Source organism: Anser anser (genome assembly GCF_964211835.1).
Source record: "Anser anser genome assembly, chromosome: 15".
Classification (NCBI taxonomy): domain Eukaryota; kingdom Metazoa; phylum Chordata; class Aves; order Anseriformes; family Anatidae; genus Anser; species Anser anser.
The window spans coordinates 10,160,113-10,182,653 of NC_139736.1; the positions used below are offsets into that span (position 1 = coordinate 10,160,113).

At 34.3% G+C, this 22,541-nt stretch overlaps 1 protein-coding gene across 5 annotated transcripts in view; it reads left to right on the top strand.

The window, feature by feature from the left end:
* The window catches only part of SNX29 (sorting nexin 29), a 140,854-nt gene that overhangs the window by 7,637 nt on the left and 110,676 nt on the right, over positions 1-22,541 (top strand). For all 5 annotated transcript variants that reach the window (XR_014572872.1, XR_014572873.1, XM_083800741.1 and 2 more), the window contains exons 4-11: positions 2,273-2,397; positions 7,492-7,672; positions 9,154-9,224; positions 10,070-10,318; positions 12,156-12,525; positions 13,467-13,585; positions 15,864-15,945; positions 16,509-16,591. Coding sequence is in view for 3 of the 5 variants with exons in the window: in XM_083800741.1 (XP_083656867.1) it covers positions 2,273-2,397; positions 7,492-7,672; positions 9,154-9,224; positions 10,070-10,318; positions 12,156-12,525; positions 13,467-13,585; positions 15,864-15,945; positions 16,509-16,591 (1,280 nt within the window). In the remaining 2 variants the exon portion in view is untranslated. The remainder of the gene's footprint in view (positions 1-2,272; positions 2,398-7,491; positions 7,673-9,153; positions 9,225-10,069; positions 10,319-12,155; positions 12,526-13,466; positions 13,586-15,863; positions 15,946-16,508; positions 16,592-22,541) is intronic.

Consider the following 22,541-nt stretch of genomic DNA (forward strand, 5'->3'; position numbering starts at 1 on the left):
AGTATTTCGGGAAAGCGAACCTGGAGAAATAGTGTCCTGTTCAACTGGTGTGGTGGGAACAGTTCAGTGCAGGGTTTGCTCAGCCCAGGGTTTGGTGGACAGAAGTTGGTGCAAGGGAGGTAGCAGGAAGGTGCAAGTGGGATAAAGGGATGGTGGGACTGAGGCACCCAGCAGTTAGTGACTGCACAGCTGTAGCTGTTGGCATGGAAGCATCAACTAGAGATTGTTTTTTAATCTCTGTTGTTTATTTTATGGGAGATGGTGTACCGACAGTGGTTTGCCTGCCTAGCAGGCTGTATAAACTCAGTGAGATGAAAGTACCTCCTTTGTAGAACACGTTTTCCGGGTATAAAACTTCTGCTTTGTGGCTCATGCAAACTGAGCAATTACTTTGCTGCAGTTGTTTAATACTTTGAGGGATGGCCTTTAATATTAATCTTCTGATAAACAGCGGAAGTTACAATTCAACAGATAAAACGCTGACCAAATTTTACTTGTATTTTCCCTAGAATTCAGTGGACATGCAGAATGATGGATTACAGCTACATAATTTCAGGATTCAGAAGGAAGTGGAAATTGCATTAATGGATATATATCTTTAATTTCATTGTGTTTTGGATTGTTACTATGGTATATTGTTACTTGTGAGATAATTTTGAAGATAGGCTCAGAGTTTAGATCAAAATCAAGTAAAATCCGTGCGTCTCCACATTTTGTACTCTGAGCTTTTTTTGTCTTTGAGGTTATAATTGTTCAGAGTGCTACTATGTCTAGTAGTCTGGACTGTTATTCTATGTTTCTCTACATTTGTTTATTTAACTTGCACTCATGATACTATCTAGTAAATACACGATGTGTATTGGACATTGCAGAATACTTGATTTTTTTTTTTTAATCCTGTTTTACTAATGGTTAAATTCTTTAAAATGCTGCATGGTTTTCTTGCTTTCTTTCTCAGTGCATGTGGATTTTTAATAACATGCTTCACAGAAACCAGTTTCTGTTCTGCTTTTTCTGAATTGAAAAGTCAAGTAGATTTTTTTTTTGGTTGTTTATCTGCTGGAATTTCCGTTTTTAACAGCAGTGGTTATTTTTAGAAGAAAATAATCATAACTGCTCAAAAATCTTCTTGAGAACTGTTGGAATGATATTCTACTTTATTAGTATTGCTGGTTAAGTTTTCCTAACATAGATGTACTGGAAAGCATTACGTGCTTAAAAGATCTAATGCCCAGGCAATTACGGTAGACATGCAACTTTTTCTGTCCTCTTTCAGTGCTCCTCCTGATATCCTGTGCTTTTTTTGTGTCCCTGAATAGAACTCTGTTCTTCTGGAATGCACAGGCAGAGTCCTCAGCCACTTTATCAGCCATTCTTATCTAATTGCTTGATTTTAGTTAGTATCTTTCCTTCCTTTTAGTAACCAGTTTTGGCAGCCAGGTGACAGCTTACTTAAAACTTAAGTTTTAAGTGTTGCTTACTTAATAAAGCTTAGAGAAAACCAATGCAAGCTCTTTGTTGGCGATATAACTTCCATTGTACTTTAAGCCTTCCTATTCTCTGTAGGTTACAATAATATTCCTGGTTTTGGCAAAAGCACAGTCTTAATACTTGTGTAAAAATTGATATATTAACTGGGTTATGTTTAAAAAAAAAAGGGGGGGGGATTTATAAATAGTATCACAGAGAATGACATCGGAAGCTGAAGATTAAACGCATCACTAGAAAATCTTGCTTCTTGTTTTCGGCATAAAGAAGCATAGTTTATGCCTAAAATGTAAGAGGGACACTGAAATGTTTAATTGTTTTCCTAGGCTTGAATTATAATGTACCGGTGCAAGTAACACAATTGTCAATTAATTGTATAGGACATCTTAGTATCTTTTCAGAAAATAATTTGTTGCCTGTGTAGTACACAGTATGTTTATGACAATATAATTACGTTTTCACATATGCATTGCATTAAAAGTAGGCAATCCAGAGTTGAAATACCATGGCTAACAAACACTCTAGCAGGTGTGGAAGATTTTTCAAAGTGACTGCTAATTCTTCTAAATGTAATTTGTGCCCCAGCTTTGAATAGCCATGATGAGACTGTGGGTATATTGTACTGTTTGCAAATAATGAGATTAGTGCATACAGAGGATCTTCATTATACATAAAATAAGGGTTCACCTTTACATTCTCTACTCAGAGATTTGGAGTAAACCTGTTGTAGAGAAATGTAGTTGATTGTGCTTTTCACATGATTTCTGTAAAAATTCTGTTGCAGAGTCACTTGTTTGTGTGCTCAGTTTGAAGCTGTGTTACAGCACGGTCTGAGGAGGAGCCGAGGATTAGCATTAACAGCAGCAGCTATCAAACAGGCAGCAGGTTTCTCCAGTAAAACTGAAACAGGTAATTCATTAATCATAACCATTCTAATTTTTAAAAAAGTGTTAAGTGCAATTAAGTCATAAGTGGTAAGATTTCTAATGGAAGTTTTGAGCAGTGAACCAAGCTGTCAGCTGTTGGTAGAATACTTGGAATCTTGTTAAGCAGTGAAAATGGTTATTGCTCTTTTAATCCAGTGGTTAACTTTCATACTGAGCTTCTGTACGAGTTTTGGTACTTGAAAATGTATACTTCCTACAGTTCCATCATGAATAGTATCATTGACAAATATATTTTGACATCTGTTAGGAATGAACATCGTGTAATTGTGCTGTTTATACTCCAGTGGTTTCATTCTTAACCTTATCTTACTCTGTTCTTTAACTGCCATTTTCTGTAGCATCAGATATGCTTAATCCGTAAGTATTAATGTCATTTTAAAAGCAAAACTTACATTGTTTTTATTGGGTGGATATCCAAGAGTTTTTTTTTTTATTACTTTTAACATATTTTTAAAAAGTGATACCTTTATTTTTGCCGTTTCACTTTGAATCTCAGCTTGTGTGCTTTATTAAAAGTATGTGCAGGTGTTCATTAGTTTCGTTGTGAAGTTTGACATAGAGCAAATCTTTTATCTTCTCCTAACCAGTATACACATCTTTCAAAATATGTAACACAGTGTGGTGTTTTTTCTTTTTTTAATATTCTGTGGTATTGGAATTGTTAAAATGCTTTGATCTCCAACCATAATTCCACCACACAATTGCATATAATAATGTTAACACTTTATGTGTAGGTTGATATAGTGGTGCTTTTAAATTGCTCTAACAAGGGGCTTGTTTCCAGCTGATGATAGGGGGAAATGTTGGGTCTTGTGTGCTGACTTTCCTGCTGATCGGTTAGATCCTCGAGACTTTGCTTTCTTGGGGAGCTGAAATATAGCTATGCTTTTAGAGAAGTCTGGGAGTCTCTTTTACATAGTAATGGACGGACTCTAAATGAACAAATAAAAAAAAAAATCATCTGTTTACACAAGCTTTGCAGATTTTCAGCTCTCCTGCATGCTTTTTTTTATTTTTGTGAGTGTTTGTAATTGGGGATTAGGTACTCTGGGGTGCCACTCAGTCTCCAGGTAGTTTTCATTCTATTTTATCACTTCAATGGGTAGCGATTTGGTTGTCTGTTCTTTTCTTTTCCTCCGGCTTGCAGGTGATATTCTTATGCTTTGATGTAGAGAATGCTCACCTGTGTAATGCTTTCTATGATTTATGCAAATTATGCATCTTTTAATTTTATACATTCTGTATAACGTAAAGGGTGTATGAGATTTTTCGGTCTCATCTTTTGAGATGTTAGTCATCAGATGTACAAAGATGCATATCTGCTACTTGGGAACTTCACAATTTAGCTAAATGGCTGTCTTCTGTCTTATTTGGGAGCTTGTCAGTGAGGTGATGTGGAGGAAGAGGAGAAAGTCAGGAAAGTTATTTATGATTGGGGAAAGGAAAAGGAAGGAAACGTTATTTTTACTCCTTAAGAAGCTTAAGCAATGTATTGAAGTTGAAGAACAAAATCAGGGCTGCTATGTAACAATCAAACTGAATGCTTACAGTGAATGAAAAGAGGAGCCTTTTACTTTATTACTTTATTTATTACTTTACACATGGAGATTACTGGGCTCCACTGCATTTATCTTTGCAAGTTACAGTATTTTTTTTCTGAAATTAGTTGCAAGGTACCTCCATATTTTTATCGCTTTCAGACAAATTATTTTGGTATGATTTATATTAGTTTCTGTCTAACATAGTCACAGGTGTCATTTTTTTCTTTAACATAGCGGAATACTGCTGTTTAGGCTGTATATTCAGCCTTTGAGAGTTGAAAAGCAAAATTATCCGGGAGTGTTTTTTATTTAAAATTTACAGGTAGCTCATAACAAACCTTACTTCCAAGAGGTGGTAAAAAAAACCTGAGGTACTCACTTCGCATCTAAGATCTTCAGGTTTTTTTTTTTTTACTTTTTCTTATTTGAAAAATAAAGTTTTAATTAGAAACTCCAGTTGTAGTTGATTGAACCTATCACTTAAGTCTTGCTTAAAATGTTTTTCTTTTTTAAAATACATATTAAAGTAAACAACAAAATTCTTAATAGCAGTCTGATTTGGTATCAGTTTATGGCATAGGCAAGAGAGGCATATGCAACTCCTTTATTCTCATATATTAAGCAAACTAAACAACAAACAATAAAACTACATTCTCTCTTTGGTTTGTAACAAGATGAGTCTCTACATTTAACTTCAGTAAAGATTACGTGAGAAGGAATATTGTAGCTGATTTCATTTAATGATAATCTCTCTTAAAAGTGAAAGAACTAATATTTCCAATCAAAGCAGATGTCTCTACCATGAGATACTTATGACAAATACATAATAGTTGACAGAATAGACATTAAAATGCACGATGGCTGCACAGTTTTCTTTACTTTTTCTTTCTTTACTTTTCTTTTATTTGCATAAGAAGGCAGTGAGTGTGTGTTCAGAACTGATCTCCATGCTGTCTATGCTCTAAACTTGAGACATAACTAGTGTTTCATGATGATTAACGATGCAATATGGGCTATTGTAGTTATCCGAACTGCAATACTGTTAAAATTACATTAACTGTTTTCACAAAATGATTAATATTTGTGTGAATTGCATAACCAGGGTTTGCCTATGGTACAGTTGTCCAAATTGTATTTTACTGAAATTAAAATAAATCTTACTTCTAAATAATAATACGTATTGAATTATTTGTTATGAAAATCAATATTGACTGTTAGGACTTGGATTTTCATTTAATTTTACTCTCAAAGAAGATAATTTATTGTCTGAAAATGTCCCTTAGATCACTATTTTTAGCAAGTAAATCATGGAGGGACTTAGGGTACAGAATGCCTCTACTTAATTTCTGTCAGATAGATCTTGAATAAAAAAATGATGATATTCCAAACTTTGAAGCTTGTCAAAAATCCTTGATATCTGTAAATAATCAAAATACCAGGAAACACTGAGTTTCACTCTAAGCACGAGGGTAACATACTTATTTCCTCTATTCCAGTAATATTTTCACTTTCTTCTTCAGTGTTGTTTTGACTTTTAGCAACACAGACAAAAATTTTATTGGTTGTTGGAAACAATAAAATAATTAAATCACTGTTATCTTAATACAAATCTGGCATTTTAAGGACTGTTTTATTTTTTAGATACACACACTTTATTTTTGAGATGCAGATCAAATAAGTTGAAGTCGAAGAGGTAGAACACAGGATATTTGCATGCTCTTATCTATTCTGTGGACTTCCTTATTCTTTGCATGTTAATATGTCTGTAGGGTCCTACAGTTTGCATCCGATGTGTTCCTGGGCAACCTACCCAGGGTCTTGGCCAGCTGACATCCAGAGGTCCCTTCCAACTTCAGCGATTCTGTGATTGTCAGTTCTGTGGTTCCTGTGTTTCACACATTTGCCTCATTTAAAACAGCTCTGGGTTGTTCTTGCATGTGTGTCAAACCTCATTGGCAAAACTTCAAGTAAATGAGTCTAACCTGTTTGTTTAGGTTTATAAAATTACAGTATAAATTTTGCTATCTCATAGCTTTCCATGGAGATTAATAAACAGAACTGTCCCCCAAATCAGCATGTTTCATCAGAAGTCATAACCTGTAGTGAAAACCTCCTCAAAACCTGACTCTGTATTTAGCGTATAGAAAGAGAAACATCATGGATGGCCTTTTCTTAAAACCGTAACTTCATTAAAAAAGGTTTAGAGAAGGGATAAGTACGGAGTGGAGGTTTTCCTTTTTTCTTTCCTCAAAGTTTTCTTTGCAGAATTTTTTTACCTTCCTTTAAGTATCTGCTTTGTGCTGCCTAAATTGAGGTTATGATCAGAAGCCAGCATAATATTTGAGGTGATAGTGCACCATTCACTCCTACAACAGAATTATTTTCCCTGTTTTTTAACTTTTTTTAAAAAAAAAAAAGAGTGAAGACTTCCATTAAACCGTCAAAAGAAGTGTCTGCATATTTTCCTCAACAGATTGATGTTTTGAACTTTGAGGAATGCTTAGTTTTCTCAGATTTTTTTCTTCTTAAAAACCTGTCTTCCTTAAATTCAGTCTCTTAATATGTTGAAAACTATACAGATTAATAACTTTCAAACTCTTCTAGTTATTTGAACAATTCTATTTATAACAAATCAAAGCCACATAAACATTCTTGTTAATATTGTTTTTGAGGTGCTTGCAAGCAGTATGTATTTGATGCAATATTAATGTCTATTGATTGCAAACGTATACCATGTAATAATGATTCAAGTGGTGAATTATCTGATGTTTGATTGTTCTTTCCACCCTAAGAAAATGGCAGGAAGTGAATTAGGATAAGTATGTCCTTAAATTATGTTTTACTCAGTTAAGAAACAGGAATACCTGAAATACTAGGTGTTCTGTTGTGCGTGTACAATTGCTGATGTGGATTTTTGTTACCTGCAATAGAGAAATTGCAAGGAAAGTATTTTAGTGGAAAGGGGTATTGCTGCCTTTTCAGTTTAACACTTGACTTTGTCACTTGCATGTCTACAAATTCTGGAGCTTCTCATTCCTTTGGACCTTGCTTCTATCATTTCATAATCGACAGCAAAATAGCATTTTAGAGCATTTTTTTTTCATTGCATAGTACATTTGCAGCTGAACCTGTGAACCTGTTTTATGAATGAAATACTAGCTTAAATACACTTTAAAATTTGAATTTGGTTTCAAGATGTAAGGTAGAATCCTTTAATGTGTTTGGCTTCTTTAGTGAAGTAAAAAGTTCTAAGTGCTTAAGCAGCCTAAGTTCTGTAGAAATAAATAACCTATTTAACTGAGGAGTTATACAAAGATGGTAAATGATTCATCTTTTGTACAAGTTATATACTGTTTTCCTGTTTTATAAAATTACATGGTAGGAGATGATTTACTGTGTGTAACAATGTTGGTTTTTAAATAATATGTAATGAAACCTGCAAAATATATTTTGACAGAAGAAAGTAAAATACGTAAAAGAGCTAAGATGGATTTTTTTTTTTTTTTTTCCCCCAGACCCAGTGTTTTGGTACTATGTGAAAGAAGTTCTGAATAAACACGAACTGCAACGCTTTTACTCTCTGAAGACAATTACTACAGATATTGGCAGAGGCCGGGCTTGGTTGCGCTGTGCACTGAATGAACATTCCCTGGAAAGATATGTTCATATGCTGCTTGCAGACAAGAATCGACTTAGGTACTGTATTCGATGTCATTGTAATGCTGGAAATGTGCATGTATTGACAAATGAAATATGGAGATTTAAAAAAAAAAAAAAAGCACCCAAACAAACAAAATCCCCAAATACGGCTATCATAATATACCATATTAACTGCTATGCTAGTGATGCCACTTAACCTCACGTGTTTATTGTGTTCGTTTTTGAAATTTTGGCAGCCATTGAGATATAGTGTCTTGTGCCTGTATCGACATGTAACCTGAAACTGGCTTCATGCTTACATGTGAGAATATATGTTCCTATCCTCATATTCATTTCCATTCTTGTTCTGACACTCTTCCCTACTCTCTCAACAGTTTTCCTCTCTGAGACCTTAATACCTTAATGAGAGGGGCTTTGAAATACCCTTACCACTCTAATAAAATAGCATACTATTGCAGCCTTGATCTTATCAATTCCATAGTAGTTGTTTGTTGCCCGTTTGGAGGTGCTCACCCTGTAATTTTGAAGCTCCACCGGTCAAGCAGTATGTAACTGGTGCTGCAGGTTACTTGGAAGTGGTTTTGTACCTGTTTGTGAACCTTCTTGTTACAGAGTTACTGTGAGAATAATTTACTATGTATTGTGAAATCCTAAGGTATTTTGGATGTGCAAAATGCACTTAGATTAATTCACGCTTCTCTTGTCATACATGTTGAGATCCTTTTCTTTTTGGAAATCTGTGGTATTTATTCTCAATAATTGTTGAGCTTGAGCCAGCCCAGTGAATTCAGCAGGAAGGCACTCTTTCCATTTGCATCAACTAATGGATATAATAGCAGAGCTGAGTTCTTTAATGCCTTTCAGTCTGTTCCAATTCTCTGCAGCTTTCTTGCAAGACAGATTTTGGTATGAAATCAAATAAAGACAAATATATGAACAAAAAAAATCTGAAAACTGTTCTGAGAGATTAGTAATTTGGATTACTAAGTCACTACTTACTACTCTGATGCTTGTACCAGTATTTGTAATATATCAAGATTGTCAGCACTCTGAGTGTTGTACATGAACTCTTATTTGCTACAAAAGCGTATTCTAGAATATTTAAGATTTAAATGATATCAAAATTCAACCAGGAGTTACAGAATCACTTTATATCCTGAACTCTTACCTGGTTTAGAAACTTTTAAATGAACCTGTCTTGTTTAATACAGGTTGAGGTCTTTCTTGTTGTCTGTTTCTATGTTTAGTTAACTGAATGCTGATAGCAAAAATACAGCATCATGCTACTAAAAAGAACTAGATTTAGAACAAGTAACTTCACGCGTTCATAGTGAACTTAAGCGTTTCTTACGTAATTGTGTAGATGGTCTATATATTTCAGGGCTTCAGGGAGTTACTGTGATATATTTGATCTGTTGGTGTACTCATGCTTATTTTTCAGAGTTCTAATGTTTTAGAAGTGGAACATATGTTAATATCGGACTGCATATTCTTTGCTTTTTCCGTTCAAATTTTAGTGTCTTCTATGAAGACTGGTCTTTTATGATGGATGAAGAACGTTCTAGTATGATCCCTACAATGGCAGCGGGTAAGACCTCTTGTATGCTACTATTCTGGGAAAACTATTTCATGTTGAAGTGTTATTTCTGTTTATGGTTGTAAGGTGCTTCTCGCACACTGAGTTTATGTGGAGAATGTGCGTCAGATGCACATTCAGGGGTCAAGGTATTATGCCAGTTTGTTATGAACTGTTAAAACACTGAATCTGGCTTTCCTACTGTTCAGAAGTCTTCCAGGCAAATTTTCTGACCCTTCATCTGTTACAATGACTTCCCACCTCTCAAAACAGTCTCAATTTAAAGAAAAAATGGGTTGTTCCTGAGCTTAAAAGAACAAGGATAGACTTTTCTTAGTAAGGCCCAGATTGTAGGTAAGTAAGTGGGAGTAGAGTAAGAGTTAAGAACTGGCTACAAATAGCTTACTTTTATGGAGTTAATGTATTACGGAAGTGATATATTGTTACTGTGTACATCCACTTCCCAGATACATGATCACATGCTTTCTTCTGCAAGATACCATTCACTGGAGGTTTTTTTACAGAGTATAGGAGCCAACAAATAATAAAGCTGCAGTGAAACTGATTTAAATATGAGCTTATAAATACACCAGCTCAGCTGCACATTAAATATGCAAAAAGTACTGTGAGCAGCCATCAAGATAAATTCAGAACTGATTGCATGAGCTTGAATAGTATCTAACAAAGAATGAATGGTACTTGGAAGGATAAGAATTTAGGCTCAGAGGACTGTGGGTAAGTTTTTGGGCAAAATATTTTACATGTCAGAGCTTTGTTACATGCTTACGTTCTATTTTTGTAACTTTTGCATGAACTATATAGTGGGGTTTTGATCTTATTTTTTCTTTTATCTGAAGGTCTGAACTCCATTCTTTTTGCAATCAACATTGATAATAAGGATTTAAATGGACAGAGCAAATGTACACCCACAGTGTCTGATCTGTTAAAGGAATCAACGCAAAATGTAACCTCATTGTTGAAAGAATCCACTCAGGGTGTTAGCAGCCTTCTCAGAGAGATAACTGCATCCTCTGCTGTCTCCATCCTAATAAAACCTGATCAAGACACTGACCCACTTCCTGTTCTCTCAAAGAATGTAAATGCTGGTAAGCATTTTTGCTATGTTAGAATCATTCAAAAACTTGCAAAATGTTAATGTGCATTTAAATAATTTTTTCAATTAAATTTAATATACTAGTGACCTGAATTTCAATTCCTTAATCATTAGATTATGCCTCACAGTTTCTGATGTAATGATTTTTTTCATTTTTGATATGATTACATTTGGCACTTTATCAGTCAGAAATATACTGCCATATATCTGTTGTTACATACTGGATTAAAAATTTAGGTTGTTGTCTTCAAACACCACCCATGTTTATAGTCTGATTTCCTATGTGAAACAGATAATTACCACAAATGAAAATTTACTCCTTTTCAAAACAAACAAAAACCCCAAATATCTTTAAATGCTTTTGTGCTGCAACCAGCTTGTAGGGTATAGTCAATAACGTGAATCCAAAGTCTTAATGTCCTGTAATGTGAAATTAATCAAGTAAAGTGTGATATTTGCTCTACATCTTCAGTTGCAAAAGTAACAAAGGAATATTTTACCATTTTTACCAGAAGTAGAGCTGAGAGGATGCTTTGCTTTGTAAAGTTACAAAACTGCAGAAAGACTCTTGGATTTATGTATTTTTCATTTAAAAGTCAAGGTTTGAATTTAGGCTTTAAATAGTTTTGGTTATGATAAAAAGAAACAGTGTGAATGCTATCTGGTAGGAATAGATGTTGAGATGAAACCTGTTTTTTTATTGGCATTTAAAATGGGTTTTGTCTTTAAAATGGTTTTCAAAATAAACTTGAAGTAAAACTTTTGTTTAAGTATTTTAAATGACATTAAAGTAGGTGATACTTGACTTGGGATAACTTTTTAAGTATAGAATAGGCTTTCAAGATGAAATAACAGAACTGACATGCTGCACGTGTCTACAACACAATGTATGTTACTTGTTTAGGTAATGCGCATACAGTACATGCACTGTAAAACTTGCAATAAATCTTCCATTGAAAAAGGTGGTGTATTCAAATGAAATTATGTGCTGAATAGTAAAGTCAGATGTTTACATTAAAGTCAATGTTCTTTGCTGGAATTCTGTTTGCATTAAGAATGAATTTTAACTTCTTGCTCGTAAAAGTAGGTTAATCACTGTTGTGGATATATAACAGTGGGACTTCAATTAAACAAAACAGTCACGGTGTTTAGTCACGGTGTTGTGTGGATGAGTAAATTTCTGATATTTCTAGGAGTGCTTCAAATTTGCAAGATCATTTATTCTCACCGATTACAATGTGCACATGAGGCTAGCTAATCATTGAAAAATGACTGTCACATCTTAGATGTGATGTAGTCAGGATTTCAGTGTATTTCAAAAGCAGGAACTAATTAGCTGAGAGAAGGAGCAAGATTTTTTTTTCTTTCTTTCTGAAAACTAACTGCTCTATTTCTAGAATATAGACAAAACTGTCTTTATGTGATCGTAAGTTTTTTTTATTTACTTGAAATTGTTTCATGTTTTATCTGTTGCGTAGACATACCTTGCAATATACACTAGCCATAATCCATGGGAGAAGGTGACTGAAAGGCTTTTTCTCTTAAATTTCATTGTATAAATTTGGACTTTTTTTCCACTTCCACTTGAATACTATTATAAATGCACATCTGAACTAACTTTTAAAATCTGAGTTACATAAAGCATATAAAATAAAGATGGTACTTAAAGGTTTAAAAGCTAACGTGTATGGAAAGATAATGAATGGCATCATGGATCTAATTGTTTTTTTCTTTACTAAGCTCATTTAGTTCATGAGTTCTGTTAAGAAAAATTACAGATGTCTTACGTTATTTTTCTTTTTTAAAATATGAAAATATGTTGCTTCTAGATTTGAAATCTAAAAAGGATCGCAAAAAGAAGAAGAGAGTGACAAATATAATCTCATTTGATGAAGAGGAAGATGAGCAAAATGTGGGGGATGCAACAAAACCTCTGGTTACAGGAGAAAGTTCAGAGGAGAATTTAGATAAGTCTTCAGTTTTTATATTACCCTCATCTGAAACCAGTCTTGGAAAAAGTTTGAATGGGAATGAAAGTAACCATTCATGGAAAAGCAATTCAGTGTTCATGAATGGAGAATATGAATACCAGAAACTAGACGTGAAGAGTATTGATGATGAAGATGCAGACGAAGATGAGCTGTATGGAAAAACACTAGGAAATAAAGACACAGAAAATGAAACTGAACCTTCTGAAAAGTAAGTAATTGAAGGAACAAGTGATAATTTTTTCACGCTTTTTTTCTTTTTACTTCTTTTTTTCCAGGGGTACTGGCTAATTTGTGTAACTAACAAAAATCCCTGCACTGTAGGGTTTTCTTTATTCATTCTTTGTTTGAACCATTTGGACTAGTTTGGGGATATTTTGCATCTAAGTTCCACCTAAAATCACAATATTGAGATTTCAGATGTTCTCCATGAGGTTCTCAGATGTTTAAATTCTTGCCTGATATAGCCAAGCTATAATTCTTTCTTCTTATGATATTTGCTTATTCGTAGTATGATACCAACTTTAGTTTGGCTTCACAGTAAACCCACATATTTTTAAATGGAGACTGCTAGTATTCAGAGTAGATGTTAACCAAGACAAAACCATAGAACTGATGGTTTGGAATAATGTGATCTTAGAATCATAGAATTGTAGAATGGTTTGCTTGGAAGGGACCTTAAGGATCATCTAGTTCCAACTCCCTGCCATGGACAGGGACACCTCCCCCTAGACCAGGTTGCCCAAAGCCCCATCCAGCCTGGCCTTGAACACTGCCAGGGATGGGGCATACACAGCTCCTCTGGGCAGCCTGGGCCAGGGCCTTGCCGCCCTCATAGGGAAGAATTTCTTCTTAATGTCTAATCTAAATCTCCCCTTTCTTAGTTTAAAACCATTACCCCTTGTCCTTGTCTTACCACTACACTCCCTGATAAAGAGTCCTTCCACAGCATTCCTATGGGCCTGCTTTAAGTACTGGAAGGCCGCTATTAGGAATTTATGTACATCTTTGTCGATTTGTGTACGTCCAAACCAAAAAGTTGGCAGGCAGATTGAAATAAAGGTTTTTCTTGCAATGATACCTCCAAAAGAAATGTGAGTGTTGTGAAAATTAATGCTGACTATTTATATAGGTTTTATTTTCTTAATCTAGGCCTCATGAAATAGTCACATGCAACTCTCAGATATGCAGTTGGAGTCCTCTGCAGGTCCTGAATGATGACTCAGATGTTCTATTTCCTGTCAGTGCTGTTGGTTCTTACTCCCAAACTGGTAAGTATTTTAATTCTATCTAATGCCAACAGAATTTGATTTAAAAAAAAAAAATCGAACATGGGACAGTGGCAAATAGTATGGGATTATAAGGAATTAAGAAGATACCATACGGCTGGGACAGAATGTTCAAATACATTTTTTTTCTAGATAGGAGACAAAGTTAATTATTTGAGTAGTCTTATACTTATCTCATATCTAAGCTGTTTAGTTGAGGAGGATTTACCCATATCAAAATAGACCAGAGTTTTGTTGTGATTAAGCTGTGGTCTTGTATGTATAGTATTTTACTAATGATTTGGATGGTTGACTAAAAAGTATCCTTATCCAATTTCTAAATACAACTAAGCTGGAAGAAGCTGAAGTGTGTTTGATAATTTGAATTTAAATTAATCTTGACAGATTGGCGAAACGATTAAATATTGGATGTAGTTCAATAGAAGCTGTTATCTGTGTATATACAGGGTGAGGAATCATTGGCTAGGAAATACTTCTTTTGAAAAGGATATGGGAGATATAGTGGGTTACAAGCTGATAGTGAGTTAGCAGTTCTGTGCGTCTACGGTAAAAGCATGTATCACACTGAGATGCGTAAATGAAAGTGTCACTTGTAAGTTTATGCTTAGTTGGCTCAGCTGCAATATTGTATGCAGTTTGGGGTACTGCACTTGAAGAGTGATGGAGACCATTTAGAGATCTTGTCAGAAGCAATGAGAATGGTCAAAGGTATGGAAGAGAAGGTCCAGTATCTGTATTGGTAACAAAGCAAAAGAATTCCCCCTCAAAAACCTTGAAGTTAATATTTTGCTAGCTGTTTATAAAACATTGCTTTTATAAAACTTTGGGTATGTGTTCTCCTTTCAGTGACTATTAATAACTTCTCAGTGGCATTCAAATAATCTCTTGTAGTGGTAAAATATTTAATGCTTTTTGGATATACATTATTTATGCCGAGAGTTTAGACAGACTGTTAACTGAGTGGCTGTGAAAAAGTGAAATTCACTTCTATAAGTAAGGTGATAAGAATAACATGATTCATACAATAATGCTGTACTGCCCTCTGCTGTATTTTAACATTTGTACCTCTTAAGAAATGCAAGTGGTTAATATAAAGTACATTCCATTTTCTTCTAGTTTTCCCAGTAACTGGCAAGCTCATTATTATTATGACAAGATTGTTGCTAAAGCGTAGTGAGCTTCTGTAAAATACAGTGTTTAACCCAGTATTTTAGTTTATAGGTCTTACACAGGTAACTAACAAGACATGTATCTGTTTGAAATATATTACAATGTACAGTGCTGTATGCTTATATGAGTTTTCAATTTGAGTTTGCTGTTGTGCTTCAGGGATGTGTCAGGGCATATCATATCTCCATGTAGCTAGAGATGAGAGAGCCTGAGTCAAAAGTCAGGTGCCTGGAAGAAAAATGGAATAGAATGATAGGTACTGAGCTTCAGTAAATTCTACAGCTTAAAAAATGAACTTTCTTCTCTGTAGTCATCCTGACATAACTCTAATTCCCATCAACTTTTTTCCTGCTTTTTAAATTCTGTATTATTTTTTAGCTCATGATTTCAGGTTTGTTTTAGGGTAATTTTGTAACCCTTACATACTGATATCCAGAAAATGTAAATGATTTTTCTTTTTTTTTTCTTAATACATTCACAGAAGGTAGGTGTTGTTGTTTTTCCTTCCACCATCACGGCGGGCCCAGTGATATGTGTATTTTGATGCTGGCAGTTGTGGATGTGTGGACAGATGTATATTATCCATGCTTTTCTGAAAAGTATCTGATTCCTGGTATTTGGTTCACAGCCATGTGTACCAAATGTATACATAGCAAGTCAGAGAAAAGCTATGGTGCTCCGTTGGGAGTGTTTAAAAGACTGGTGCCTCTGCAAGGTTTCGGATATAGGGGACGAACCACAGATTGATTTCCTGCAAGTCATAAAACAGATTTGTAATGAGTATCAGATGCCATGTTAATTGAACTCCTGGGGCTTGCAAAAATAACTTCAATAAGAAGTCTCTTCATAGATGTACAACATTGCTGTCAATGTTAAATGTCAACATCTAAACTATAAAAAGAAGTTTTGCAATAATAATTTTTGTTGAAACTGATGGCGGTGTTACAGTTCTGCTGGCATTCGGTGTGAAAGTACAGAAGCCAGCTTTGGAGAAAGCTTTTAAGCACTTACAATTCTTTAGTGAAGGTAAGTATTGCTTTATTTAAGTACTGTTAATTGAAGACGCTTGTGCATGTGCATTCTACTTTAGATAACCTGGAGAATGGAGAGAGGCATGAAAGTGGTGTTCATGCAGTAGAACTGATTCCAAGAAGATCTGATCATCTTTACAGGTACATGTCAAATACATTTTAAAAGAAAAAGGCAAAAAAACGCTTTCCACCTATAGCTGCTAGTTTAGTATTGTTGCCTAACAAATAGCTACGCAGTATTGGAAAACAAACTGTTATCAGGCTGCTCTTGGAAATTTTTGGAAAGACAAATGCAAAAGCCTACACTTCCCTATTTTTATAATTTTCATATATTGTACTTTTCCTGGTCATTTTGAAGAAGTCACGTAGTTATATCAACTTGAATTGACAGGCAGGTGTAGCCTCCAGGTTTTGGAGATAGCTTTTATGTTGTTGTTTATTAACCGTACTCTCTGTGGCCTGTTGATTTGAACCTTTTTTGCGTGTATTCAAAAATCAGACAAAACAGATAAGTTAAAGGACAATTAAACATAAGTTGGTTGAATATGAGTTGTTTTCTGTGTATGATTACATGCATTGAATAGATGACGAGACTTCTAGTGTCTTTTTGCTTCAGTTTTGAATTCAGGGTTTTGTTTCCATTAATTGATGACATTGTACTTTTATGCACATTTATGTACTTTTATGTACATTTTACTTTTTAGAGTGGAAGTCAATCCTGCAGCTCAAGTGAATACTTTAAGCAATATGTTGCCTTCAGCCACTGTGCCAGAATCCATGACAATTAGTAAGTACTTCCTTGATGTATCTAGATTTATGGAATTAACTGTTAAAGTCCTTCATTTCTACTCATATTTCAAGGAGATCTATTTAGAGAGGCATGCAGCACTTCATTTCTGATGTGCTGGCCACATCAGAAATGATTCTGAATTGGCTGATACCAGGTTATGGTTCATTGCAGCCTGTATGACATGAGCCTCTTTTTCCACAGAACTGCTATAAATATCCTTATACTAGTAGTGGCTTCCGTATTTAAATTAATAGTAATGATTTAATTTGATTAACATCTTTCGATTTCTGCAAGTTCTGAAAATGCTAATGGTTGGTTCTGATGTGATCTTACTTAGTTATTTTTCCTGCTTTTTAATGCCAGGAGAGCAAAGAAAAAAAACCCAAGAACTCTACTCAGTCTATGGTTTTAATAGGGAAAATTTGTTCCAAACATAAATGTGGCCTTTCATAAAAAAAAAACTATTTAAGATTAATGTGGAAGACAGTCTTATTTTCATTAGTGTTAAGAGTTGAACTGGACAGAATAAAATGGCCTTTGCTGTAGGAGAGAGATTAGCAGTACTGTCAGTTTATTTATTCCATCTTCCATCCTTTTCTTTACATAAATTTGCAGAAAGAAGTCTTAATACTTAAACTGTCCAGCTATGTAAATAAGTAAGCCAGTATGGCTTTTTGTCTCTGTACAGAAAGTTCTGTAACTGAGCTGGTGAATGTGGCTTTGTTCCTAAAGCTCTAGGGTATGTCTGTTTCTTGTTTTTTTTTTTTTTTTTTTTTACGTAAATATGTACAAATCTTAAATGATGACATTTGGAAATACAGAAGTGATGCAGACAAGATTCATTTGTGAAAGTGATTTATGAAATCATCAAAATGAATGAACACTACGGTATTCTAACCCTGTGTTCTATTTTCATGTTCAAATGGTATCTGATTGACGTGTTAAAGATAAGCCATGAATTTTTGCTGAATTCTGATTCAGGCTCTAGTAAATATCTGCTGAGTGAGCTTTACAAAGCTGAAAAATCCTTTATTACAAAGTGCTTTATAAAGTGAAAATCTAGTTTGAGACTTGGAAGTGACATAGTTGAAGATGTAGATGAAGTTACTGTTGAAAGCACTGTGATGCTTTGGTCATTGGGTGTTTTCTGTTCATGGTGTTACTATAGTCTAATCCTTTTGTACTTGTGTTTTAGCTTTATTTTTCAGTCGTAGAATTTTAATGGAAAATGTCCTATTTTTATTGCACTTCACTGATTTTATTGTTTCATAGGTACCAGCAGGGGCCGCAGTTGGTCTCTTTCAGTTGCTCAGTGCACATGTGTAGTTAGGACAGCTATAAAATAGAAAGTAAACCTTGAGATTTTCAATTGTTGATACTTAGCAGTTTCTAAATGAAATGAACCACAATGTCAAAAGAAACATAATCATTAGCTTGGCATTTCAGACAAGGTTTTGAGGAAACATATAAGCTATGAAGCCAGTAGAACCATTGGTATTATAATGAAAATTCAGCTGGCTATACTTTTAGGTTAATACCTTTATAATAGCTGATCCCAGATACATTCAATAACAATTCTTTTCTCAAGTTTGTTATTACTGATTGTAGATTCTCCATACAGTAAGAATTCAGTGCTATGACAAACCCAGACATTGAAGCTCTTTTTCTATATTGCAATTAGCAGAAGAATTATTAAATGGTGAGGCTTAAAGCTTGGTTGCATGGCAACTAATTCTAACACATCAGGAAAGAAAAATGTAATGCAATAGTGTAGAGAGAAAAACTGTGAGGTCTCCAGTGGCTGTGGATTTTTGTGTTGCTTAATTCTGAAGACAAAGCTTGAAAAGAGTTTATTCTGAATCTGTTCTTCCTCTTCTTCCTTTCCATTTTGCTTGTATAATACTAACCTTTTCTCAGTCCTTCTGCTATGCATGCAAAAAAAAAAAAAAAAAAGTTATGAGAGACTGTAATTTAAAATTTCTGTTATCTTGAATGGTTTTCCTGAATTTATTTCCCTTGCATCTATATAGGTTAACTTGGCTGCAGATACATCTTAAAGGAAAACACAACAAAACAAGTACCATTCAAGAGAAATCATAATCTGTAGGGTTAGATTTTCAACGTGCACGTTAGACATCATTTGAAATCTTGCATTACTTTATGAATATCTGTCTTGTAGTCACCTCAATAATGAATTAAGTTTGTTAGAAGCTTTAAATTTATGTAGTTGTACCATTACATCATTTTCCAGTTTTTTAAAAAATTGTTTTTATCGTGTCATATTTGCATCGTAAGTAACATTGCATGTTATCTAATTATTGTAATTGGAAGACTATATTTTCAGCATTGTTTTACACCAGAAAAATCTCTCATATAGCACGAGTCATTTTGTTTTGTTTTTCATTTTTGTATAATTTTGTTTTTGCTATGGGGAAAAAATGGAAGTTCCAAATCTTTCATTTTAGAAGGACTCTCGTGTTTTTCTCACAAGGTTCTTTGACTATAGTGCTAATTTTAAGTATTTGGGAACTTAGTTATTCCACTGTAATTTTCCTTGTTTTTTAAGTTTGGGTTTAACCACAGCAGTTAGTAAAGGTTGTAGCATTATTTGCTATTCCATAGTTTTTTCATACATTCTTGAGAAAACTCCCAGTTCTTCATGACCACTGAACAACCTTACTGAGAAACAAAAACTACACGTGATATTTTTATCCAGGCTGTGTAGGGAAGTAAGGTGCTTGTTTTTTGTATTCTGTCCTCTAAATAGCTTTTCATTTGTTCTTTAACTTGGTTGCCATCGGACCCTGAAAGGTTCTCAGTTCTTGTGACTTCTCTGAAAGTATGGCTGTGGAAAGAGGATGTATAATTTCTATTGTGGAGGAAAAAAGCTGTAGTTTATCTTATGTACTCTTTTTTTTTTCCCAAGTTAGGACAATTTGTTCTCTACAGTAGAAGGCCCAAAGTATATTGTCCAATTTGTTTCCTACTAAAATTTGCCTTATTAATAGTGACATGACAGGCTAATATTTAGAGGATTTTGGAGCAGTAAAGCCTTGATAGCCAATGTATCATGCAAGTGGCTTTGGGAGCATGTCTCTAAAGGTCAGACTTCTTATATAAGATGTAACTAGTCTGCTGAAGGTTTTATTTTGTCTCAGAAGATACCCGTGTAAATTTGCATCCAGGACAATAAAAAAAAATCATTTCAGTAGACTGCTCCCAGCCCTCCCTGGTATTCTATCTGCAGGATTGCAGAGGAGTGCTGCATGACCTTGTGTACACTGAGATGATTTCACTTACAGCTCATTCTTCATAAAAGGTGATTGCAAATCATACTTATCCAATCTTTCTTTGGCTAAATAGCTCAAGAGTTGTGAAGCTTAAGAATTTTCTGAAGATTGCTGGGAAATTGACAGGTGCTCCATAAAGCATGGCACTTTTAAAACCTATTTCATGCTCTGGATGTGATTTTAGGAAAGCTTTTTAGAAGCTAGATTATTCAAGTAGTATGCAAGTGGATTAAAAACATTTTAAAGCAAATATTTGCTTTATTAGTAACTAGGCACTACAGGTTAATTTCAATAATAGAAGTTAATTCTTGGAGTTTTAAAATGTGAGATTTAATATGAAAAATCTAATAAGCACATTCTTAAAGTTTCATGTTATCTTTTTTACTGCTAAAGAAAGACTTGGTTTAGAGTTTTTGGTTAGTACTTGGGAGTCTTTTTTTTAAAAAAAAGTTTTTGTGAAAATAGCTGTTAAGATTACATAATTTGAAAGACATTGAGTTATTTTACATCTGTCTTTATGAAATTCTGATTATCACTTGAATTTTAGATATGTTGGTGTTAATGCTGCTTCTTAGTAACAGTAGTGTATCTCTTTCTGTTAATACTACTTTACAGAGTGTAAATGGCTATGTCAAGCTCAAAGCAGTTTAGAAGTAGGACATAAACTCTGACATCAAACAGTTGTCTGAAGCAGTTATACTTGGCTATCCTCCCACTGCTTTATTAAAAGAAAAAAGGGGAGGATGGGGAAAAGAGGGAGAAAGATTGAGGATGCAGGCAGAAGTCAGAGAAATTTGAAATTGAAGGTACAACCTTCAAGTTGGTGTGTATCATCCAGATTCCCCCCCGACCCCATCCCCAGTTCCTTCTTCTAACCCCTACACTGAAGGAGACGTAAGTGCTGAAAAAAATGTTATAATCATAAACTGATCTGAGGCAAGCATAACACACAAACGAGAGTAATGAACTGTGGATGTTCTGGTAGATTTGAGGTCAACCTGCTGCAGTGCATGATGCTGGATTTACTTTGTTGTGTTCAGCTGACTGCTCTCACACACTGCAAAGAATTTTAGAGAAGCCTAAGTGAGAGTACAAAATTGCAATTTTTAAAAGTTTTGAATGTTGGGCTTGAATTAGGATAGGAGTATGTCCTTTTAATTCACTTCAGTTATATCAAAATATCATGAATTTGGAAAAAAATGTCGTGAAATATGTTTGTCTTTTTTTTTTTTAAACTTGGTAATCTTTATTTATTTACCACTCGTAAATACTAGAGTAAGCACAGGCTGTGCAAGCCTTCCTGGAACCTTGGCTGCCCAGCCCAGCCCAGTTGTCTGTGTTGATTCTTCCTTCCACATCTCCACTGCTGTACATAGTTGGACAAAATTATTGAGAAATACTGAGTATGAGTGTTTGCTTTTGTGGTCCTAAATTAAGCATTGATTTGCTTAATTCCCATTCCTATACATGATTATGAAATTGGTAGTGTCTGCTTTGCTGTGTCTTTAACAATACTGCAAAATCTATGATTTTTCAGGAAAAAAAAGATTAAAATATAAATAAGCATTCTAACTTCTTTTATTTCAAGAGGCTTTTTTCTCCTTTTTTTGCAAAATACAGTCTCTATAAGAATCTTGCTTACATGCTCTGCTTACTTTGTGTGTGTTGGAGGGAGAAGTGAGATAAGATAAAATAAGGGAAAGAAGATCAAGTTAGTAGGCAAGTTAAGGTTACAGTTTGAATAGGCAGGTAGAATCGGAAAAGTGGAGACAACTTAAAATCTGTCAATTAAATGTTAATAACTCAGTACACATTTAAACAGACTGAGGATGCATACCACCAATTATTGTAGTGACCCCAGTGTAAGTACAGTCAGCCCTACAGTAACTTGTTTGAGTAGCAGTGGCTTTAATTTTTTATTGTCAGAGAAATAATAGCAGCTTGTGCAGATTGTCGCATTACCATATTTTAGTGACCGTATTGAAATATTTAAAAAGCCATTGGCTTAATGCTGTCTTGAGGAGGATTCTGAATTCAACATAATAGTTAAGAGATCATTATTTTATTGTTGTGGTACTCTACTGAAAGCTTACTATGAATGTTTTTTGCTTGTATTATACACTTGTAGAAGGCTTGAACAATTCTTGGATTGTTCTATTTTCCTCATCCTTTAAACAAATTTTTATTTTTCACGTTGACAGAATGTGGTCCATTGTCATAACATTATATATTAGTGGTGGTTACATATCATAACATTACATATTAGGACTATTACAATCCACCAATTTTCTACAGGTGCCAAAACATAAAAATAAAAAAAATCCGTTTTTTCCAAGCTGCCCACAAAGTGGCAGTGTCTCATCATGACCAAAAGAATACTACTAATAATACTTAATATATTACTTAAGTCTCAGAATATAGTCTTTTTTTTCCCTCCAAAATAACTACTCGTAAGTAAGAAGCTATTACAGACTCTTTTGAAAAACAGGCATGAAAATACTGGAACACAGTATGTTTTGTAGTATCAAATCTTTTCTTTTTTTTTTTTTTTGTCCTACAATTGCTGCATAAATTGCAATGGTTGCCTGTTCAGAACTTTCTTCTTGCAAAAAGGGTGTTCTGCCCTGTATTCCTTATCCTTAATGGCTAAAAAAGGT